This window comes from Lichenostomus cassidix, chromosome 6 (assembly GCF_008360975.1).
Source record: "Lichenostomus cassidix isolate B80296 chromosome 6, HeHo_3.0, whole genome shotgun sequence".
NCBI classification, from domain to species: domain Eukaryota; kingdom Metazoa; phylum Chordata; class Aves; order Passeriformes; family Meliphagidae; genus Lichenostomus; species Lichenostomus cassidix.
The window spans coordinates 18,711,727-18,731,366 of NC_139487.1; the positions used below are offsets into that span (position 1 = coordinate 18,711,727).

General features: G+C 41.0%; 1 protein-coding gene and 2 long non-coding RNA genes across 20 annotated transcripts in view; 1 reads left to right on the forward strand and 2 right to left on the reverse strand.

Moving 5' to 3' along the window:
• PAX2 (paired box 2) overlaps positions 1-5,425 on the forward strand; it is a 97,716-nt gene extending 92,291 nt beyond the window's left edge. For 8 of the 14 annotated variants that reach the window (XM_085065412.1, XM_085065414.1, XM_085065419.1 and 5 more), the window contains 2 exons: positions 3,277-3,363; positions 5,289-5,425. In XM_085065412.1, coding sequence (XP_084921538.1) covers positions 3,277-3,363; positions 5,289-5,410 — 209 coding nt within the window. In that variant the 3' untranslated portion in view covers positions 5,411-5,425. Of the gene's footprint in view, positions 1-3,276; positions 3,364-5,269 lie in introns of all 14 variants that reach the window. The other 6 variants (XM_085065413.1, XM_085065415.1, XM_085065420.1 and 3 more) reach the window with 1 other exon arrangement.
• Positions 1-19,640, reverse strand: part of LOC146435402 (uncharacterized) — a 188,927-nt gene that overhangs the window by 69,544 nt on the left and 99,743 nt on the right. Inside the window, exon 5 of one of the 4 annotated variants that reach the window (XR_014853220.1) lies at positions 9,741-9,812. The exons of the other annotated variants lie outside the window; for them this stretch is intronic. This is a non-coding gene — a long non-coding RNA (uncharacterized LOC146435402). Of the gene's footprint in view, positions 1-9,740; positions 9,813-19,640 lie in introns of those variants that run through there. 4 annotated transcript variants of the gene reach the window in all.
• On the reverse strand, positions 2,717-5,282 carry LOC146435403 (uncharacterized). Of its 2 annotated transcripts, none has more exons than XR_014853223.1 (3): positions 5,136-5,282; positions 3,553-3,635; positions 2,717-3,179 (listed from the first exon to the last, which is right to left on the reverse strand). It is a non-coding gene; the product is annotated as an uncharacterized LOC146435403 (long non-coding RNA). The 2 variants fall into 2 exon arrangements; XR_014853224.1 differs by having other exon boundaries at positions 2,718-3,176.

Here is a 19,640-nt window from a genome sequence, read left to right on the forward strand (position 1 = left end):
CCAGTTTGAACAACCACATACAATGTTGCCAGTGGCTTGTTGCCTGCCCTCAGTCCAAGACAGTTCTGGGACCAGTGCTTTAACTACACTGGAAACAAGAAGGCAGCAAGATGACTACTGAGAAGTATCTTTATGAAAAACACTAACATGCAAATAAACCTATTGTTCAGATGTGAGCATGTATGAGAAAGAGGCTCTGTCTTCTCTAAACAAAGGTGCAGAGCTAAACACACAACTGTTCAGAAACCAGACTTCTAACCCATGAAAAGTTCTGATTCCTTAATATTTGTTTTCATCTTGCATTGGTATGAGGAGTCAGAATCTTGCAACAGTTCAATTTGTAAACATTGGGATGAAACATTTCAATAACATCAACATGTTCTAGATGTCAAGACATATTAAAATAATGAAAGAACTGAAAGGAAATTAAATGAGATGAGAAAGGCAAAATGAAACAAAACAAGAAAGTTGAATCCTAATACTTTGTTTCAATTTGCAGTAATTTCATAACTTTTCTTTCCAAAATTCTATTGAAGCTGACAAGCTCAAGCAAAACATTTCCATTTCAATGAGACAGCATTTTCCAGTGGAAAACTGTTTCTGAGAAGATTGTTTAACCAGTGCTTATCAAAGCTTCTATGTTCTACCCATGACAACCTTTCACGAGACTTCTACTTGCATACTCTAGAGAAGAGCTTGTCTCCTGCAGCAGTACATTCATGCAACATGGCCAGCAAATGCAAACGTCTCTGAGGTTTATGTGGATGACGTAACATGATACATCCTGCATTTGCCCCTCCTGTAACTTCACGTCTCAGGCTGTAAACGTGGGTGAAAGTCAGTTGCTCTGAGCACACACTTGAAAAAGCAGGGGTTAGTCACTCACAGAAAGATGAATCAGGTATTGTGCTACACTTAACCTACATATCTGAGAGAAGTTTCTTGCAAAGGTAACAGAATACCTTTGATCCCTGTCTCAATTCTTCCTCTTTCCCAGAAAGGACATCAAGATTCTGCAAACTGTTTTGGTGAAGTAAGCATCCACTGAAGGAACCGCAGTTTACACAGAGTAGTGCGGAGCCTGCAGAGGGCTGGGGACGGCAGCAGCAGGGAGTCGTTAAACAGAATCCAATGTTGATGAGGAAATTACACTTGTTTCATTAGTGATCGGGGAAGGCGATAGCTCAGTTCCTCTTGGTCACAGTTGAGCTCAAAAGCTCATTATCCTGCTGCATGCATGCTTTCACTCCTCGTCAATAAACACTGTTTCCAGTGGCTGCCCTCCCTCCTCCCCAGTGCTCCATAGCTGTGGCTCTTTCTCCTGTGCTTAACCTAAGCTTTAGGAAGACTATAAACAGTTTAGGGTGTCAACTCAGCAAGGGATGAGAGAAAAGTCTTGAAATATCAGAACAATTTCTCTCCATGCAGCGAAGTGATGTTATATGAAGCACTCCAACAGCAGGAATTCTAATGTGGATAGTTTTTCTCCTTCTTTGGCAGGCAAACTCATTCCAGTGTATTCCACAGATAAGTCAATTCACTAGAGAAAAATCTGGACTGGGCATTGCACCTTGGTCATCTTAGCAGGTTTCACCTATTCCTCCCCAGCTAGTTGTCAGGATTTTCCATGCAGGATGTTTGTAGCTATGGAATTAGGTTGAGTTATTATCATTAAAACAGTAGTTAGCAAGATCTCTCACACAAAATGAGGTTTTATGCTGAAACAAAATGCTACTATGACTAAACTACCTTTGTATGATGATTGGGTTTGATTTATACTCATTTTTGCACTGACTACTTTGGTTAGCACCCTAAGTACTTTTTAAAATCCTGCTGGAAAGCATCTCCTCAAGTTTAAAGCAGTACAAATCCCCTAACTTGAACAGATTTCATTTCCATCATCTGAGAAACTGTGGTTTTGGCTTTAACACTCCACTGAGAGGAGATTTGCAGAGATTATGCCATAATTAATTGACATTCTTTGGTAATTGTATCACAGGCATCCATCCCTTCTTGCATTGCCTTCTTTTCCTGTTCTATGGTATCTAGCAGGAACTGCCAGGTGCTTTTCAAGCAGGTCTGTTGTAACAATTCCACCTCTGCTTTAGGGCAGACCAGAACCTAATACCCACACTTTTAAGCACATAAGGCCTTTCAGATAGTGTTAATTGTCCCCAGTCTGTTGTTACTACATTGAATTGAGCTTATTATCAGATCATGTCATGATTTACCTTAACAGAATGATACATATTTAAGTTTGGGGAGATTTGTTTGGGTACAGCACTATACCCCTTCAGTTGCTGAACACCCTGCACAGCCTTCTATGAAACAGGGAGACTCAGCTCCTTCTGCACAATAAAACTGAATGTTTAAGAAGACTCTGCACCATTCAGATCTTAGTTCAGAGTCTTACTAGATCACAAAGCTTGGAAGTATTTTGGTTTGGGCTCATTTTACTAATGTGAGAAGTGGAGCTGTAGCACAGCTTGTCTTTCAGTTTCAGAATAGTACCTAAAGCACTACTCATTAGAAAATTATTTTCTAGAGCTAGAATGCAGCAAATTTTCTCTATAACTCACTAAGTAAGTATAAAAGAGAGGTTAATAATGTATGAATCATTTTTCTGACTAATACCATCATCAAGAGTAAGAAAGAAAGTGATTCATGTGTTTTCCATTTTGTTTTATATTTAAGCACAGCCTACTCAGAACATTTCCAAAAATGAATTATATTCTTCTCCACAAATATGCCATCGTCCTCACTACCCTAATTAAAAAACTTAACAATACATATTGCCATCAACAGCACTGCTAGTTTCAAAGAGTTTATTGTGAGCTTGTCCCATCAACCTTCCATGCCTGCTGTCTTGACACTACTGGAGAACTTTAGATGTTATTCATAAGAAAGCTGATAATTAAGCGCATAAAAACTTGCATATGGAGTCGTACTGCAGCTTGAGAATCGGAAGACATAGGGCAATGAAAAATAAAGAAACAAAAAAAAACCCACCTTAATAGTTTATTTGTATTATTGAATTTAAACTGATTTCTTGATTGTGAAGAGGTCAATCTCGTGATGCTTACTGTATAGGTAAGCAGCTTTGCACTGAACAAGCACTGCAGTGACTTGAAGGGCAGAGTCCCAGCTGGACAAGGAAGCTACATACACTAGTTTTCCTGCTGGCAAAGAGATTCAGCATGAGCACTGGTCTGATGGAATAGCAGACATAAATCTTTATTCCTAACTGTATTTCACACCTTCCTTGGTTTCTTCCAGGGAGCGAGTTCTCAGGGAACCCCTACAGCCACCCTCAGTACACGACCTACAATGAGGCCTGGCGGTTCAGCAACCCTGCATTACTAAGTGAGTACCTCTTTCCCACAGCACACCCCCAGCCTCGCGCTCCTTCTGTTTGTCTCTTTGTTTTCTTTTCTTTGTTTGCTTTTTTTTTTTGTTGTTTTTTTGTTTGTTTCTGAATAGGGTTTTCAAGTATTTGGGCAGGTGAGAGGCCTTTTTCCTCACTCTCCAGTCCAGTTTGAAATGGGTACATACCTCATGCATGTTTTGTATCAGTTCTGAAGCCGATTCCTTCTCCATAAGACAGTTCAGAACTCCAGCTCTGGATTCTCCATGGTCTGCAACCACAGTTTATTACACATTATATCAAAAGTTAAATTCAGCTACTCTTAGGCCACAATCAGCATCCTTTCAAGGCCTGGTTAAAAATTCAGATAACTTTTCACTCCTCTCCCAAGCTAAATCCAGAGTCAGTTCCTGGGAAATCTGTAAATTTCATAGAATTTCTGCCTATTGGACCAGTTAGAACAATGTCCAGAGTGGGAGACAGGCTGTATCACAAGATTTATAATAGCCAGTAGAGTTCTCTTGCAGGAATATATGTCCATCTCCAGTGACTAATATGCTCAGAAATAGTCAGGGTCTTTTTCAGAGGGAAAAAAACTCCTACAAGACTTTAGCTTCTCATACAACATTCTTTTCAAGGGAATAGGAAGAGATTTATTATGTGTAAAATAAATCAGTTGTGATTATTACCTATGTATTTACTGAGGTTTAACAACTGGATAATAGATGCACATTTTATTCCAGTGCTGTTAAACTTCAGTAAATGTGATCTTAATAATCAATCACTATTTAACACACATTCAATAATCATCTAAAGAGCTTTCATGCCAAATGTGACCCAAATCCCAAGCAGTAAAACACTGTAATTGTGTTTCATTTCTCCCCTCCTGGTTTTAAAAGTGACCCATTATACTTTGTCAGGTACACTCAGAACAACTGTCCCTGACACTTTTCTTGTGGTTACAAATCAGGTTTGGCTGCAATGTTTGTTGTGGTTTAGCCCCAAGCATTAGCCAAGCCGCACGCAGCCATTCATTCATTCTCCCACCCAGGAGGGTAGGGAGAGAATTAAAAAAAAAAGCTAGAAAAGTTGTGGGTTGAGATAAAGACAGTTTATTAGGGAAAGCAAAAGCCACGCACACAAGCAAAGCAAAAGAAGGAACTAATTCACTGCTTCCCATGGGCAAGCAGGTGTTCAGCCATCTCCAGGACAGCACAGCCCCATCATGCATAAGGGTTACTTGGGAAGACAAACAGCATCACTCCAAACATCTCCACTTCCTCCTTCTTCCCTGCCCCACTTCACATACTGAACGTGATGTTATATAGTCTGGAATATCCCTTTGGTCAGTTCAGGTCATCTGTCCCAGCTGTCTCCCCTCCCAACATCCCATGAATCCCCAGAGTCCTCACCAGTGCGGCAGCATGAGAAGCAAAACAGCCTTGGCCTGCTCAGCAATAACAAAAATATCTCTGTATTATGAACCGTGTACTCAAATCCAAAACATAGCCCCATACTAATTGTTGTAAAGAAAACTAAATCCACCCCAGCCAAAACCAGCACAAATGCTCGTGGCCTTACTTACTGATAGTCAGAAGAAGCAAAAGTATCTCCTTCCCATAGAGGGGTATCACACCCAGAGGGCACAGTAGCATCTATCCACTAAAGTGTGGCCCTCAGTTGGCTTCCACTGATTGCCTTTCCCTAATCCCATCAGGAGCTCAGTCCCCAAGTTCGTTCTTTTGGTTCTTTTGCTTTTCTTTCTTCCTACCTTTCAGTTTCTTTTCAGTTCTCCTTTACTTCTTTTCTTAGTTTGATTGTTTCTGGTTTTTGTTTTGGTTTGGTTTTTTTTGTTTACTGTTTGTCCTTTCAACCAGTCCATTCTTCTCCTGTGTTAACTTTCAGGTTCCCCTTATTATTATAGTGCCACATCCCGGGGCTCCGCACCTCCCACTGCTGCCGCTGCCTATGACCGCCACTAGTTACCATGGAAACCACATGAAACTGCAGGGCGACAGCTTAGGCCTCCACATTGTACCTGTCTGATCACCTCCCTCCATCCCTGGGAAGGGTGAAGAGACCTTCTCCGTTCCTCCCCACAGTCCAGTTCCTTCCTCTTCGCCACGAAGGCGCCGGACCAAGCGCTCACCACATGAGACTGAGACCCTCTCGTTCCCCCTGCCCTCCGCCCCGACCGCTTCCCCCCACACCGGAACAGCCTGCGGCCAAGTGGCTTCCCCTGCAGGAGCCCTCCAACACCCCAGGGTAAAGCTCAGCCATGCAAAGTCCCCTCGGCTTCCAGGACTCCAGGGGGACTGGGAAGCAATGCAGCTGGCAATCATTGCCTTACAGGAACCCTTTCTGGGAGCGGTAAGAGCCAGGGAAACAGGGGAGAATGCCGCTCATGAAACACTGTTCCCCAAAGACATACTCTTCTGTGGTGGACTCTTGAGTGTGTGTAACCTGTGATGCTCACCCTGTTTCCCAGGAATGAGGGAACAGTCTGGCTAGAGCAGAGATGGCAGCACAGAGACCTGGCCCATCTGGCAATGAAGAAAGGACCAAGTAATGATCTGCACCCCATGAGGGGTTCTCTGTGCACCTCATCCCCACTTTCCAGCATGAATTCCCCCAAAGTTGGCTGCACCTCACAGGTGGTGACTTTGCAGGCCAGAGTTGGGAGGAACCTCACACATACACCCACAATTTCTGTGACACACAATCAGCTCAGACAGGAGGATGGAGCAACATTTACAAACAAACCAACGAAATGAAGAAATATATAAATAGATATATAAATATAACTGTGTTTTTATGCTTTGTCATGAAGGTCTGTAAAAAGGAACAAAAAAATCCCCAATTTTCTAAAAAACCCAAGCAAACAAAACCAACAAAAAAACCAAAATAATTAAAAAACCCTACAAAAATAAAACTCCAAGTCCCATCCCTCCCCACCACCTGAATGGCAGACAAGTTCCTCTGACGTTTGATGCTCCTCTTTCACTCTAGGGTTTTGTTTCCTTTCTGTTTTGCACTACAATGGGATGATGGTATTGGAGAGGATTGGATGCCAGCTCCACCCCGGTCGCCTCCTCCTCCTTCTCCTCCCCCTTTCCCAAATCCTGTCTCTGGGGAGCAGTGTGGACAAGTCACATCTGACAAAGTTACCAAATACATCAATCGACAAAAAAAGCACTCTGAGGCAACAAACGTTTTCCATGTCACTGGTTGGCAAACAAAGAAAACAAGCCCAGCTGCGCTCTCACTGCGCTGTGTGGTGGAAAGTGTGGGGCTTCATGTGGGCCCATCTGATTGCCCTCTGGACAGCTGAGACTGAGATGGACAAATTCAGGATTGGCTGGGATAATTGCTTGGTTCCCTAGTCCTTAGCCTTCAGTCCTTTTACCTTAAACTCTGTACCTGTGATGACTTCACCCACATCCCAACTTTCGCAATTTTAGATATGCCCAACACCCATTCTTCAGATCTCCACTGCCAGTGATAACAACCTCATTATCTGTATCCAACACCTAATTCCCTAACCATTATAGCCCTGCTATGTGGGCCCCCCTTTGATTCCCCATCCATCTGCTCATACACCTACTAATTTATAGGCCCCCATTCAAATCCATATGCCTGCATCCTACCAGCCAGACCCAAATACAGCCCCATCTTTTCATCTTCAATCCTGTATTGTGCACCCTAATATTTAACCCTTGTCCCAAATGCTCACCTGATGATTCTCTAGGGATTCTCTGCTCCTTTTGGTTCCCAAGTGATGGACAAACACTGTTCTGCAAAAGGCTAACTGTCAATAGAAATGCTTATTACTCCTGTATTGTCAGCAAACTCATAAACTGTTCCTTGCACTGACACTTCCTAAAAATTACTCAAAGAAAACATGAAGGCAGCTATAGCCTCTCCCCAGGGCATCAAGTCTGCCAAAGTAGATCCTTATTATTTTAGAGAGGCTTCAGATAAAACTTGTGGGCTATTGTCCATGTACCAAGACAGGATTGAGAATAAAACCCCCAAAGGGCATAAAAAGTGAACAGTGGAGCAATCTGTACAGCCAACATCATGTATAAAATCCAAAGTTCCAAGCCTCTGAGGAGATGTGGTAGTGGACTCAGTATTCTGTCTCCAAGTTTAACTTGTATGTATGAAATCCACCATCAGTAAACAGCTGTGTTGATCCCAAAGGTCCCTTTAACTTAACTCTTCCAGTCTTTGCATGGCTTTAGCTGATTATAGGTCTGTGTCTTCTTTAATGGGGTGCCCAAATGATGAGGGTATTTGGGGGGGACATTTACATAGAAGATATAGAACTAAAATCTGTTCCTGTACAGAATAAAATCAAAGAGGTTACTCCTGATCTATTAAAAGTGTCATTCTGCACATCTTACCTCTGAGTAACCTGTTGCAAATAGCAGTTGCTACACTGTCACCAAGACCAGAAATTGGCCTGTTGTCTCATCTTACTCTATGAGAGAAGAAATTTCTGTGCAATTTCTAAAAATATGCTTTCACTGCTCCTTCTGTTTTCCTTCACAGACACCAGGTAGATGCTGAACCCTGTTAGTATGGTCTCTCTTTTAGTCTCAGCACAACCTCTGCTCTACTTATGCATCACCCATATTCACTCAGCAGCTGGTCATGGCAGAGGCAATAAATCCCAGGATAAGCAAAGAGAAGCTCCTGAGGAGGCTAGAGAAAAGGAGACTGTCACACCTCACACTTGGCCACCTGCAGCCCAGGGGCCAGCTCAAGAGAAGCTAGCAGCTCAGAAAAGCTTATTTTTATAATGGTATTTCACTAAACTTGAGACATGAGCTAGGGTCTGAAAGCAGGATTTAGTTGGCTCACTCATGGCTGGCTTGATTTGACCCTTGGAGGGCCAAATCTATTGTTGGTTTAACTCCACTGGTAAAAGAGGATTTCCACCAGGCATTGGATTGGTCAGGAAAGTTCCTAAGTACAACATGTAGTTTGACCAGGAAAATTAAAAGGAAAGCAGAATTATGCAAAGGACTGGGCAGTCTAATCCTCTTCCACCACCATCTGTAGACCCTCATGCGAATGTACTGAATTACATTTGCCAAAGAGTTTCTTGTGTTGGTTGTTTTGATTTACAGTCGGTGGATGCATTGTAAAGCAGTATTATAGCCCAAGTCTAGTAGCTGACATGGGGATTTATGTGGTGATATTATGCAGAAGAAAACCATCAATATTCATCTAGATTCCATTAGACTGGACTATGCAGGAAACGCAAAAATTCTACCAATTATTTAATATTATGTTATTTGCAAAAAACAATTGCTGCTTTGTAGGAAGATAATGTGTGTAATGTGAAGGCAATTCCTCTTGTATATAAGTTCATCTCCATCTTCATCATGGTAGTTATTAAACCAGCCTCGTCTCATCCTGTAGATAAGGAACACGCTGTGTGTACTGTGCAAGTCTCATTGTGCTCACTGAAAACAAAACGATGTGTTCAATAAAGCACAGCACAAATCCAGAACCTGAGGGAACAGCCAAACCTTGGAAGGACCCTTTCCCCAACAGGCCAACAGTTGCTTTGTTATAGGTGGGGGGGGTTTATTATTTTTCTTTAAAAAACGTTACAGGAAAAAATGAAAAAGGATTGGAGGGAGACGTCATTATGCAAAATTGAGTGAAGTCTATAACTCAAGCCTCTCCTCCATTCTGCTGTCTCTTACCTTTCTCACATTTCTTTCTCACATCCTCCTTCCATTCAATCTCTATTCCCACTCTTTTATTTCTTATTCCCGATGCACTTTTCTATCCAGGGAGGGAAGAGCATTACTGATATGAGAGCATAGATCTGGGACCTCAAACTCCCTAGTTCTCCTTGTGGCTCTAGAAAACCTTTGTCAAGTCCAATTTCCCCACACACCTCAATTCCAACACTCTGTAAAATGGGAATAACAACAGTTTCTAGTTCACAGGGGGATTATGCAGCTGAATTAATTAGCACCGGCTCAGTGCTTTGAGATTCTGGATAGAAAATTCTATCAAAATGTTAAGCATTATTGTGAATAATAATTAATGTTTCCATTACATTTCTCTCTTTTCCTTTTTCTCACAAATCATTCTTCATTTCTTTATTTTTCTTCCTTAGCTCTCCCTTCACTTCTCTCTTCTCGGGCCATTCTTAGTTCTGTTGCTATATTTGCTTTATCTAATGGACCAAGCAGAAATGTTGTGAGACTGAGTCTCCTTCTGTCTCCACTTGATCATGAGGGAGGAATCTCGCGAATTCTCAAATGCCGTGCTTGGCTGGAAACAACACTGACCAAAGCATTCAAAACTGGGCAGCACCTTGGAGTCCTTCTCTCTGAAGATCTCACATCCTTTTGGCTCAATGGGATGTGGGGAGGACTGCATGAGGTGGAGGCACTAAAGCTGACACTTGTGGCCCGTAAATCTGTTGGGGAGAGTTGGTGACAATGAGCCCTGCTGTGAAAGCAGGGAGAAGTTTGCATGCTTTCTGACCCATCCATAGCAATGAATCAAACTCAGAGTAAGTTTTCAGAATTAATCACAACATGAATGTGAGGATGTTAAACATGAAAAGGAAAACAAAAAACCCTGCACCTCTTTCTTCTCCTGAGTATAAAATTATATATGCTTATTAACATTTTCCTAAAGGAATTTTTATTTTGCTGAACTGTTGGGAAAACTCCACCCTTTTGTCCCTAAGGAAAAGCACCCCTCTGGGAAAAGAAACAAGAATCATAGCTGAGCTGCCCCCTTTGGCACTGACAGAGTGAGGGCTTCTGAGGGACCCACAAATACCACAGTGTGCTCCTTGGCTAAGCCCAGGATGGTGGCAGACTTGCAAAGCAGGAAGGAGGGACCAAACTGACAATTACTGACAACAAATGCTGACAACAAACTGACAACAAATGCAACCGTAGAGCAGCTCTGCTGATGATCTCCAGGCTAAGTTAGACATGAGACCAGAGAGGGAGAGGGCCAGTGCCAGGTGCAGGGTCACATCCATTCTAGGCTTCTGCAGCCCCTCTTGGCTTTTCCTCATCACTTCAGTTCTGTTTGACTCTTTTTTTTCTTTTTTTGTGCACATGAGAAATAAAAGCAATTTTTTTTTTGTATGTCATTTTTGTGGCTTCTGGCTTGTTTCTTTTTCCCGCTCCTTCTCTCTTTCTTCCCCCCCCCCTCCCCCCCCCATCCCTTCACTCTCCAATAGATTCCTGTTGAGGTATCTGCAATGTTACATTTGTTGCACCTGGCCCCCTTTGGGCACCATGTAAACAACACTACCACTGTTAACAACCACCACACTGCGTGATGGAAAGCATCGCACATGCTTGCAACACCCTACTGTACAATCCAGACTCTGAGACCCCACCAGACACCACATGCTCCTATGCATTACCAGCAGGATTCCCTCTTCTATTGATCTCACTCCATTGATTCCCAATGATCCATAACACATCAGGTATCCCCGGGCAGTGTAGAAAATCAAAATACTATTGAGTACCCACAACATCAAAAAGAAGTGGGCTAAAGCCCAGAGTCTCCTTCCCCTTTATGCTTGTTTCCTTGTTGCCTAAACTGGGAGACTCTGTCTTGGTCAGCTGGGGAGCAGAACTCAATGTAAAGTCATTAACAACTCATTCTCCAAGCTATTCATCATCCACCTAACAAACAGCTGGGCATTGTATTCAGGTATGCTATAAACATATGAAATTCTGAGGTAATCACTCAATTTCTCCTCAGTTAAGCATTAGTTCTCCAGGAAGTCATATGCAGTTTAAGGTCATAGAGGTAAACTAAAAATGTAGCAAGGAGTCAGGCTAGAAAAAATCAGTTTTGCTCCTACAATTTTTAGTCATTATTAAATATTTTCACAGAAGCTCATGAAAGGCAGTGAGTCCCATTTTCTACCAGTGCCTGGGTATCTCGGTGAAAACCTGCGCTTAAGTGCTGTCATGAAATCAAATACTTCTGTTCATCACAGAGTTAAAGAATTTCCTTTTGTTTAATTTTCTATTTTTCCCTTGCAGTATTAATAGCATAGGCTGAAAATCCCCCAACAGGACATTTTCCATAAGTGAAAGTCAATTTGTTGAAATCCAAACAGACTGTAAAAGCAATTCAATTTTCACAACACTGCAGCAAAACTGCCTGGCAACTCTCCTGAAGTTGGAGGCCTCGGGTTCCCAGGGTTTGCTGCCTGCAAGGCAGACAGGCCTGGGATATGATGCCGGGATAGGCTTGCACTCAAAATTGAGGTAAAACTGGATTCCCAGATTCTGACATTTTTTATATATCAGAATTCTCTTTCTCTACCAAAGTTTAGGTGATAAGAATCAAACAGAAAATTGATTGATGAAGCCTAGATGTTAAATTGACTGGAATCAAAGGAAATTATTAATGTACATTCACTGTCAGAGGTAAAAGACAGTCTAAGAATCACCAGATAGATGTGATAACATCTAGATGTGGTAACAGATAGATAAAAGCAAAATCAATTTTCAAAATTCATCCTGGTAAAATAATCTTACAGGAATGACTTAGAAACTAGCAGGATTATCTCATTTGTATCACAAAATACAGCCCAGAGATCTTCACCCTGACATTCCTGTGTAAGTCTCCATAGCTCACAGTAGAACTACAGCAAACTTCTGCAACTTTCAAGGACTTCTATATCTTGCAAAATTAAATACTTGCATGAAAGCACTATTTCCACCATTCAAACTAGTAGTATGTTCCTTAAATAATCCTGCATAATTAATGGAAGTTCTTAGTGTGAAAATATTATGTGATAAAACTAAAAAGAGCACCACAGTCTGTCTCCTAATGAGGAAAATGGTATTGTAAGGGTTTATGCAACACTAAGTAAAGAAATCCTCTTTATGATTACTCTGACAAGAAAAATAAAGAAAATTTTGAACATTCTGAAATGGTGACAACCCTCTTTAAAAATAAATGCACTCTTTAAACAAGTGTAGGCAAGAAAAGACAATACACATCTGAAGGTACTCATTTAGGTAGTGGATGAATTTACTGAATGCACAATCAGTACTGAAAAACTGTAAGGACCTGGGGAGTGGCAAAAATGGAAGAACAACAAGTATAGTATCAATGTCTTAAAGGAAAAAAATTGATCCTGAAAACTATAATCTCATAAATCTATACAATAATGTCCGTATCCAAAGGAAAATACTCTAAAATATTAAGGGAAGGATCATCTCACTAAAACAATAGCAGTTAATGAAGATATGCCTAGTAAACAGTCTGTATGCAAATTCTTCTCTGCTTTAGAAAAAAGCTGGGAACATCCTCAAGACATGATTCAGGGCTGTCTGCAGTGAAGTAAAGAAACTTTGTATTTTCAGCACCTCACACTTAATCATGAGCCAAGTACACACAAAAATTACAAGAGTGATTAGAGATAATGTAATTTTCATATAACACAAAATTTCATTTTGTATATATGTATATTTATATACATGTATATAAAATAAATACAAAAACTTCTTTTGACTTCTAGTTTCAGTGTTCTCAAGACATCTATAGATACATTATTAATGGTGCCTCTTCCTCTGTAAGAGTCAGAAATTTACTTCTAGTGAAAAGGAAGCATCTCACTGCATCACATGTGGCTTAGTGCTTTTGGAAGCCACTCAAATGTCACAAGACCTGGAAATGGCCCAGTAACTCCTGGCAAGGCTGACAGAGCTGGTCTGATACCAAACCTTATCAAAAACTTGGGTTTTTTCCTGTCTTCTGCTGTGTGACATTTTGGTGGAAGACACCATCCAAAGCCCGTTTGATAATTTCAGGTTCAAAACTCTACCTGCAAATTCATGCCATAGTAGCAGCTTGGAAAGGACTGTGTTCCACTGGTCCTTATCCCTGTAGCAGAAGAACCCCTCTTGTCAGGCTTGGCTGCTTCTTGCAAGCCCTGCCTCCTGTCATGCTCCTCCTTCAAGATCCCTTTTTGTGCCTTGCCAGTTCTGCCTCAGGCATGTTGACCCCTGGTATTGCCCACCATGTGGAAAACATGGATTGCCTGTAAATTCCCTTCCTCTTTCTCTGTCTCCTATTCTCCCAGGTGTAAACACCCACAAGTTTCTTATACACACTGGGTAGGGCACCCAGCACCCCACACTCCATGCTCAGGCACTACTGACTTCTGCACACTACTCCCTTTCCCTCACAGATTCAAAAGACCTTCTCTAACCTGACTGTTTTCATTGTTCTCCACAGTCCCCTTTGCTACTCTGACAGGAACACGTGGTTTCAGGAAGGAGGCAACATTCATCTTTACAACAGGCATCCTAACTTTCTGCTGCCAGAGCTTGTAAGCAAATGCTGAGCATCTGAAACCGCAACTGCCTGTGCCTTCTGTCCACTGGGAGAAAAGGTGTAAGGGACTGTTTTGAGGGGTTTTGTTTGGTGGGTTTGGTTTTGGTTTTTTTTCAAACTGAAAGAAGGTAGATTTAGATTAGATATTAGGAAGTAATTATGGACTGTGAGGGTGGGGGTGATTAGAACAGGTTGCCCAGAGAAATTATGGATGCCCCATCCCTGGAAGTGTTCAAGGCTAGATTGGATGGGGCTCTCAGCAACCTGATCTAGAGGGGGCATCCTCACCCATGGCAGGGGAGTTGGAACTAGATGATCTTTAAGGTTTCTTCCAACACAAAACATGATTCTATAACGACTTTTAACCTGAGACTAATTTCAAACACATTCTGTTGAACATTTTTGAAAAGAATACAAACAAAACTTACACAGAAAACCCAAGTGGACTGAACAGTGTGAAACTTCACACAGATAGAGAAACTCTCTGTACCGAAGAAATAAGCTTTTTTTTTTTCCACGCCAGCATTCATAAGAATCCTGTTTAAACCACAGAGCTTCATTTGGAACCTCCTTAATACACAACAATGGTTAGTTACAGTGCCTAACTAATCAGGCAGCTTCCACATAGGTAGTTTACAGACGTGTATGAAAGTCAAATCACCATTACCAAGCAAATCAATCCAAAGCCCCTTATTTTCACGCTGCTTTCTCTAACATCAAGACCAGTAGCTTTTAGCTTATGCTTTTAAAATCACTGGTTTATTTTTAAAGAAAATGCTTTTAATGTAACTGGGAAAGGTGAGCTTACGGACATAGATGTACTGTACTGGCAGCTGTTCTTCTACTGCTTGTTTTTAGATCTTATTGTTTGCTAATTGAAAAAGATTGAAAATCACTTCTCTAGATATGCTTCAAATCTCGGAACATGACATAAAATCCAGGAAGTCAAATCGTAACCAAGCAACCTCTAGCTAACAGTTAGCTGTCTAACCCATCAGGAGAGTTTATATATCCTATCCCTCTGTCAAAACTAAGTAGAAATAGGACAATAGTTTGCTCATGCTACCAGCTGAGCCAACCTTTTATCTCAAGAACATATGGTATACACTCAGAAAGTTCCAGATAGACTCTGCACAGAATCATTCTCCTTAAAATGTCACGAATTGCCTGTTTGAACTTGAAAAGTCCCATAGAAAAAAATAGCAGTAAAAGAATTGAGCCAAAGATGTAAAGCTGGGTACCCAAAACTTAGTAAGTGCCAGAATATGGGAAGACTGGACAGAACTCTGCAGACAACATGCCAGAAGGAAGAGGAGACAAATTAAATTAATTTATCATACTTTTTGTTCTCTAACTTTGTAGAGTCTATTAGTAACAGGGTAAGATCAGCACAAGAGGTTTGCACCATCATGAACAGAAACTCTTTGTACACTCCCTACCATCCACCTTTGTCCAGCAATTCATTAACATCAAGCAAGTATAATATCCTAGTAAGTTAAATTTGCTAATAAACCAGGATGTGAGCATGTTATAGCTACTTAGTATTCAGTTTGCTCTTTTATAAATGATTTGGTAGAGAATCAGGCCCTCTCCCTCTCTAGCTGCCTCTCATCTGATTCTAATTCAATTTCTCTGCCTATTGTTTATTTCACCGCTCCCCTGTGAAGTGTCAAATGCTGATGTTCCGTCAGCCTAGAACTGTCGTTTATATTTGTCATTCAGTCCTTGTTAAAAAATAAAACAGGACTGCGCCTGCCTTGGAGCGCTCTGCCTGGGAATTCCCTGTGGTAAAATTAGTCCATTTAGATGGAAAGTTTTGTGTCACTCCCCTGTCTAAATTGGCAGATCTGGCTCTTTTGCAAAAACCAATAAACTGTGAACCTTGATGCATCTGTCAATCAAACTCATCTTTCGTGAGCAAAGCCAGATGACAACAAAAGCTGGGCAGGCTCCTCCGATTGGTTCTTCTCATTTAGGCATATCAGGAGGCACCTGTCACTCCTCTGGCTCAGCATCATGCTCAGAGGGACTCCATTCCCGGAGAGATGAAGCCTTATTGGGGGCTGGGTTGGGGCTGGGATGGGAAAGGAGAAAGGGGGAGTTTACCCTTTTCACTTTCAGTACGTTCTGCAGCTTGGTTCCTTCCTCACAACTCTGGTGGGAGGCAAGGAACTGGCACTACGGCCTTTTGTTCTGGAAAAGCTTTTTTCAGATCTTAAGCAAGCTCTTTGATTTCTTAAACTGCAGGTTTTCTGGTGGCTAAAAGGATATAGCAGGAGCAGTAAATGCGACATGCTATATCCCTGAGGCTCTGGGAACTAAGCCACAATACCACAGAGGAGAGGCCGGACATATTCCGAACTCCTTTCCAATGCTGCTGTGCATGCTGTGCCTCTCTGGTCACCCACTGAAGAGAAGCAGAGAAGGTATTTCTACCTGTCGGCTAGCAAAGAAGGGATTGGAAATTGTTTGCATGTCAAAGGAAGCATTTCATATAAAAGCATAAAAGAGGGAATAAAACAGCAGCAAAGATCAATAGCTCCCACCATGGGACTTGAGAGGAGCTGGCACTTAGGAGCTGATGATACTCTGGGAACAACCCCCAGAGAGAGCAGAACTTCATGGGACATCTCAACTTGTCCACTTTTCAGTGGAAAATTCTGAACTCTGCTGTCTGCCCCAAAAAAAACGGAGCCAAATTTTTATTAATACTTTCTTTTGCTTTCCAAAGTACTGATTTAAACTTACTTCTTGAAGTGCTCCCATTTGCATATTTGCTTTAGGTTGCCATTGAACCATTCAAGAAATTTTTTCTTCCACTGAGATGTTGCTTGATGGTGGATTTATGTTGTCTCTTACACACCTCATCACAGACCTTATCTCACATACCTGTATTTTCTCTTTCTACTTTGTTTTGCTCAGAACAGCTCTGCCATTGTATGTCACTTACGCTGTTTGCAGGTATCACTGTAATTATCTTGGCAGTGCAGTAGCCAAACAGTTCTCTCAAAATCAGAATATGGTACATGACTATTTCTCACAGTTGCCTTATAAGTCTCATCAAAGTTTTGTGCTTTTGCTCTAAGAATATGTGATATAAGCTTGAAATCTCAGCCTCCCAAAAACAGTTGTGAGTTCTTTTAGTTCTACCATCCAATGTCAATGACAGGCTCAAAAATACAAGGCAAAGAGCTTAAAAACAAACTGCAAAAAAGCTCTTTTTTGCATTAAAGCTCATATCAATATTCTTGCTTACTGAGTGATTGAAACTTGCCATACTGGGCATACAAAGTACAGATTTTCCTGTAAAATGAAACTGGTAAAACACTGACCAGGTGATACTAGTTAGCTTTCATATACATATTTACTGGGCTGCATGTATAAGGTCAAAATACCATCTGTACATCAGTGTTTGGAGTCTTGAAAAGACTGCTAAAAGACTGCTTTTAGAAGGCAAGTTACAGGGTACTGAGTGAGTACACAAAGTAGCATACAAAGGCTGCAGTCTCGGAAAGAAACACTACAAACTGTGACTGTGAACCATATTACGATCACCTACAGAGGCTGAGATGATGACTCTGCACATTATGTACTGTACACAGTAAGACATCATTCCTGTCCTGACCAACCTACTTATCATTACACAAAACTGAAAGGGAAAGTGACTCATGCAATGTTGCTCACCTGATCATTGACAGAAAAGGAATAACACATAAATCTCACCAGCTATGCCAGCACACTGGATCCTCCTGCCCTTTATGCAGGTATGGATAAAAGCAAAGGGAGCCATCATCAATTAGTTATGCTATATTTCAATTTTTTTAACAGATTCTTGAGAAAGTAAATGAAAGAAAAGATAATAAAATTTTAGCACAGGTTTTCTACCTGGTGCATTGTTTTCTGGCAGGGGAATACATACATGTAATGCAAAGAATGTCTAAGCAAATGAATTGGAAAACACTTTGACAAAGTAGAAGAGCAACTTTAGAATGCTGCATAGTGGAAATAAAGTGCTAACAGATATATCACAGAAGCACACCAAAAGGCCAAAGAAAGGCCATAAAGCTGTTAATTAATTTCAGTGTTGTGGGAGACACTTGGTCAAGATACCCAAAAGCAGCTCTCTAAAACGTAATTCATACTCAAGGATCTAACCAAACAACACAAGGTTCCCAGAATCACCAACAGCCCAGCACTTCCCCCATTCATGAACACCTTTTTTTTGTTGTAGATGCACACAGGAGTGGAATTCCTTCTATGATATATTCCCATCCCGGGACTCTACTTTGAAGGTTCACAGCTCAACAACTGTAAGAAACTGGCCAGAGTTCTGAATTTTTTGAATTCTGAATTGAATTCAATTTTGAATTCTGAATTATGCAGGATTCTGAAATTCTGCATAATTTTTTGTTACTCGGTTTCACCTTTGTCAGAATAATCCAAAGGTTCAGTTTCTGCAGTTGTGACCAGCTCTTTTAAAGGGTCCAAATGTGAGCTAGGTATGTAATTATGTACAGCTCAGTATTTTTATTACAAGACCTTGAAAAATGTGTGGATACTCAGTTGCACACTACACACTCAGTTTTAGCTTTTTTGAATTTTTTTTGTTAAAGATCCCTCAAAATCTATCCATCATTTTTTTCTCTATCTAATCAGACCTGAGCTTTAATTAATTAATTTATTTTTAAATTGCTCTTTTTTGAATATTCTGAGGCTTAGGTTGATTAGGAAAATCTCACCCCGTTCTACCAGCTAGGCTACATATTCACCATTTAGCTCCTATTTAACTTTTAGTGCAAATCAGAACAAACTTAAATTATACCCTGTGCTCCAACTATTTCATTGTGCTCCCCCTTCTGTCTCTACTAGGTGATCACTCTCACTAGATTTAGATATTACTGTCTGCAGCAGAAATTCTCTTGCTGTTTTGTGTTTGCACAGCAGGTAGCAGGTGGGTTCCTGGCCCACTCCACAGAATCAACTTTGAATAGCAAAATTTTTTTGAGGAAAAGGCAAAAAAATACCATTGTTGTGAAACATCTAGGTGATGTTGAACATTTCTTCTCCTTGGAGGAAAATTCTCTGAAATTACTGACTTCGGGAAAAATCCTGCTCTGGGTCCAAGTGCCACATGTGAAGTTCCCACCAAAAGAGGGCAGAAAGAGTGGAAACAAAACGAAAAGTAACTCAGAACATTCTTTGATTCTGGAAAGTTGGAAACAGTCTGGAAACAGATTCTGGAAATGAGCACAATCTTTATCAACATCTTCGATACTGTCACATTTGCCTTTCTAATTTTGTCTTTGAGTATGGATTACCTATTTTGACTTTTGCTTGTTTATTCATGCATTTTACATCTTCATTTGTATTTTTCTTGGATAATACAACAAAACTAAAAACCAAAAATAACATTTTTATTTACCCTGAGACCTGCTTGCCTTCCCAAGCTGAGCCTGAGCACAGATATCACCTGTTCCCTCAGAAGAGAAGGAGAGACCAGAACATTTGAGACCTATGGTGAAGAGTCTGCATGGAAAGAAAGATGTTTCCATGGTCATAGCACAGGGCTGGCCCTCATAATTTTTGTGTCCCATTCTAAGATGACTGGAAGGCTTTTTGAAGTCTTCTAATCAAGTCATACTAGGTTACTAGAGGTTTTTTTGTTCTCACTGAACTATAAAAGTTTTAATTCAGGGAAATCAAAGCTTTGATGTATCTCTTCCATTGCACAGCCACTCAGCACACAGAAAAGGTAAGGCTCAATTATTTGGCTGCTTACGTGCAGAACGTGTTTTTTGTGCAATATGTATCTGTGTGTGGTAACAGTGAGCATCAGAGCCCACATTAAATGGCCTACCAAAAGCCTCAGAAGGCAGCTAGAAGCTTAGACTAGTGAGTTTGGTTTATGTTCCAGAAC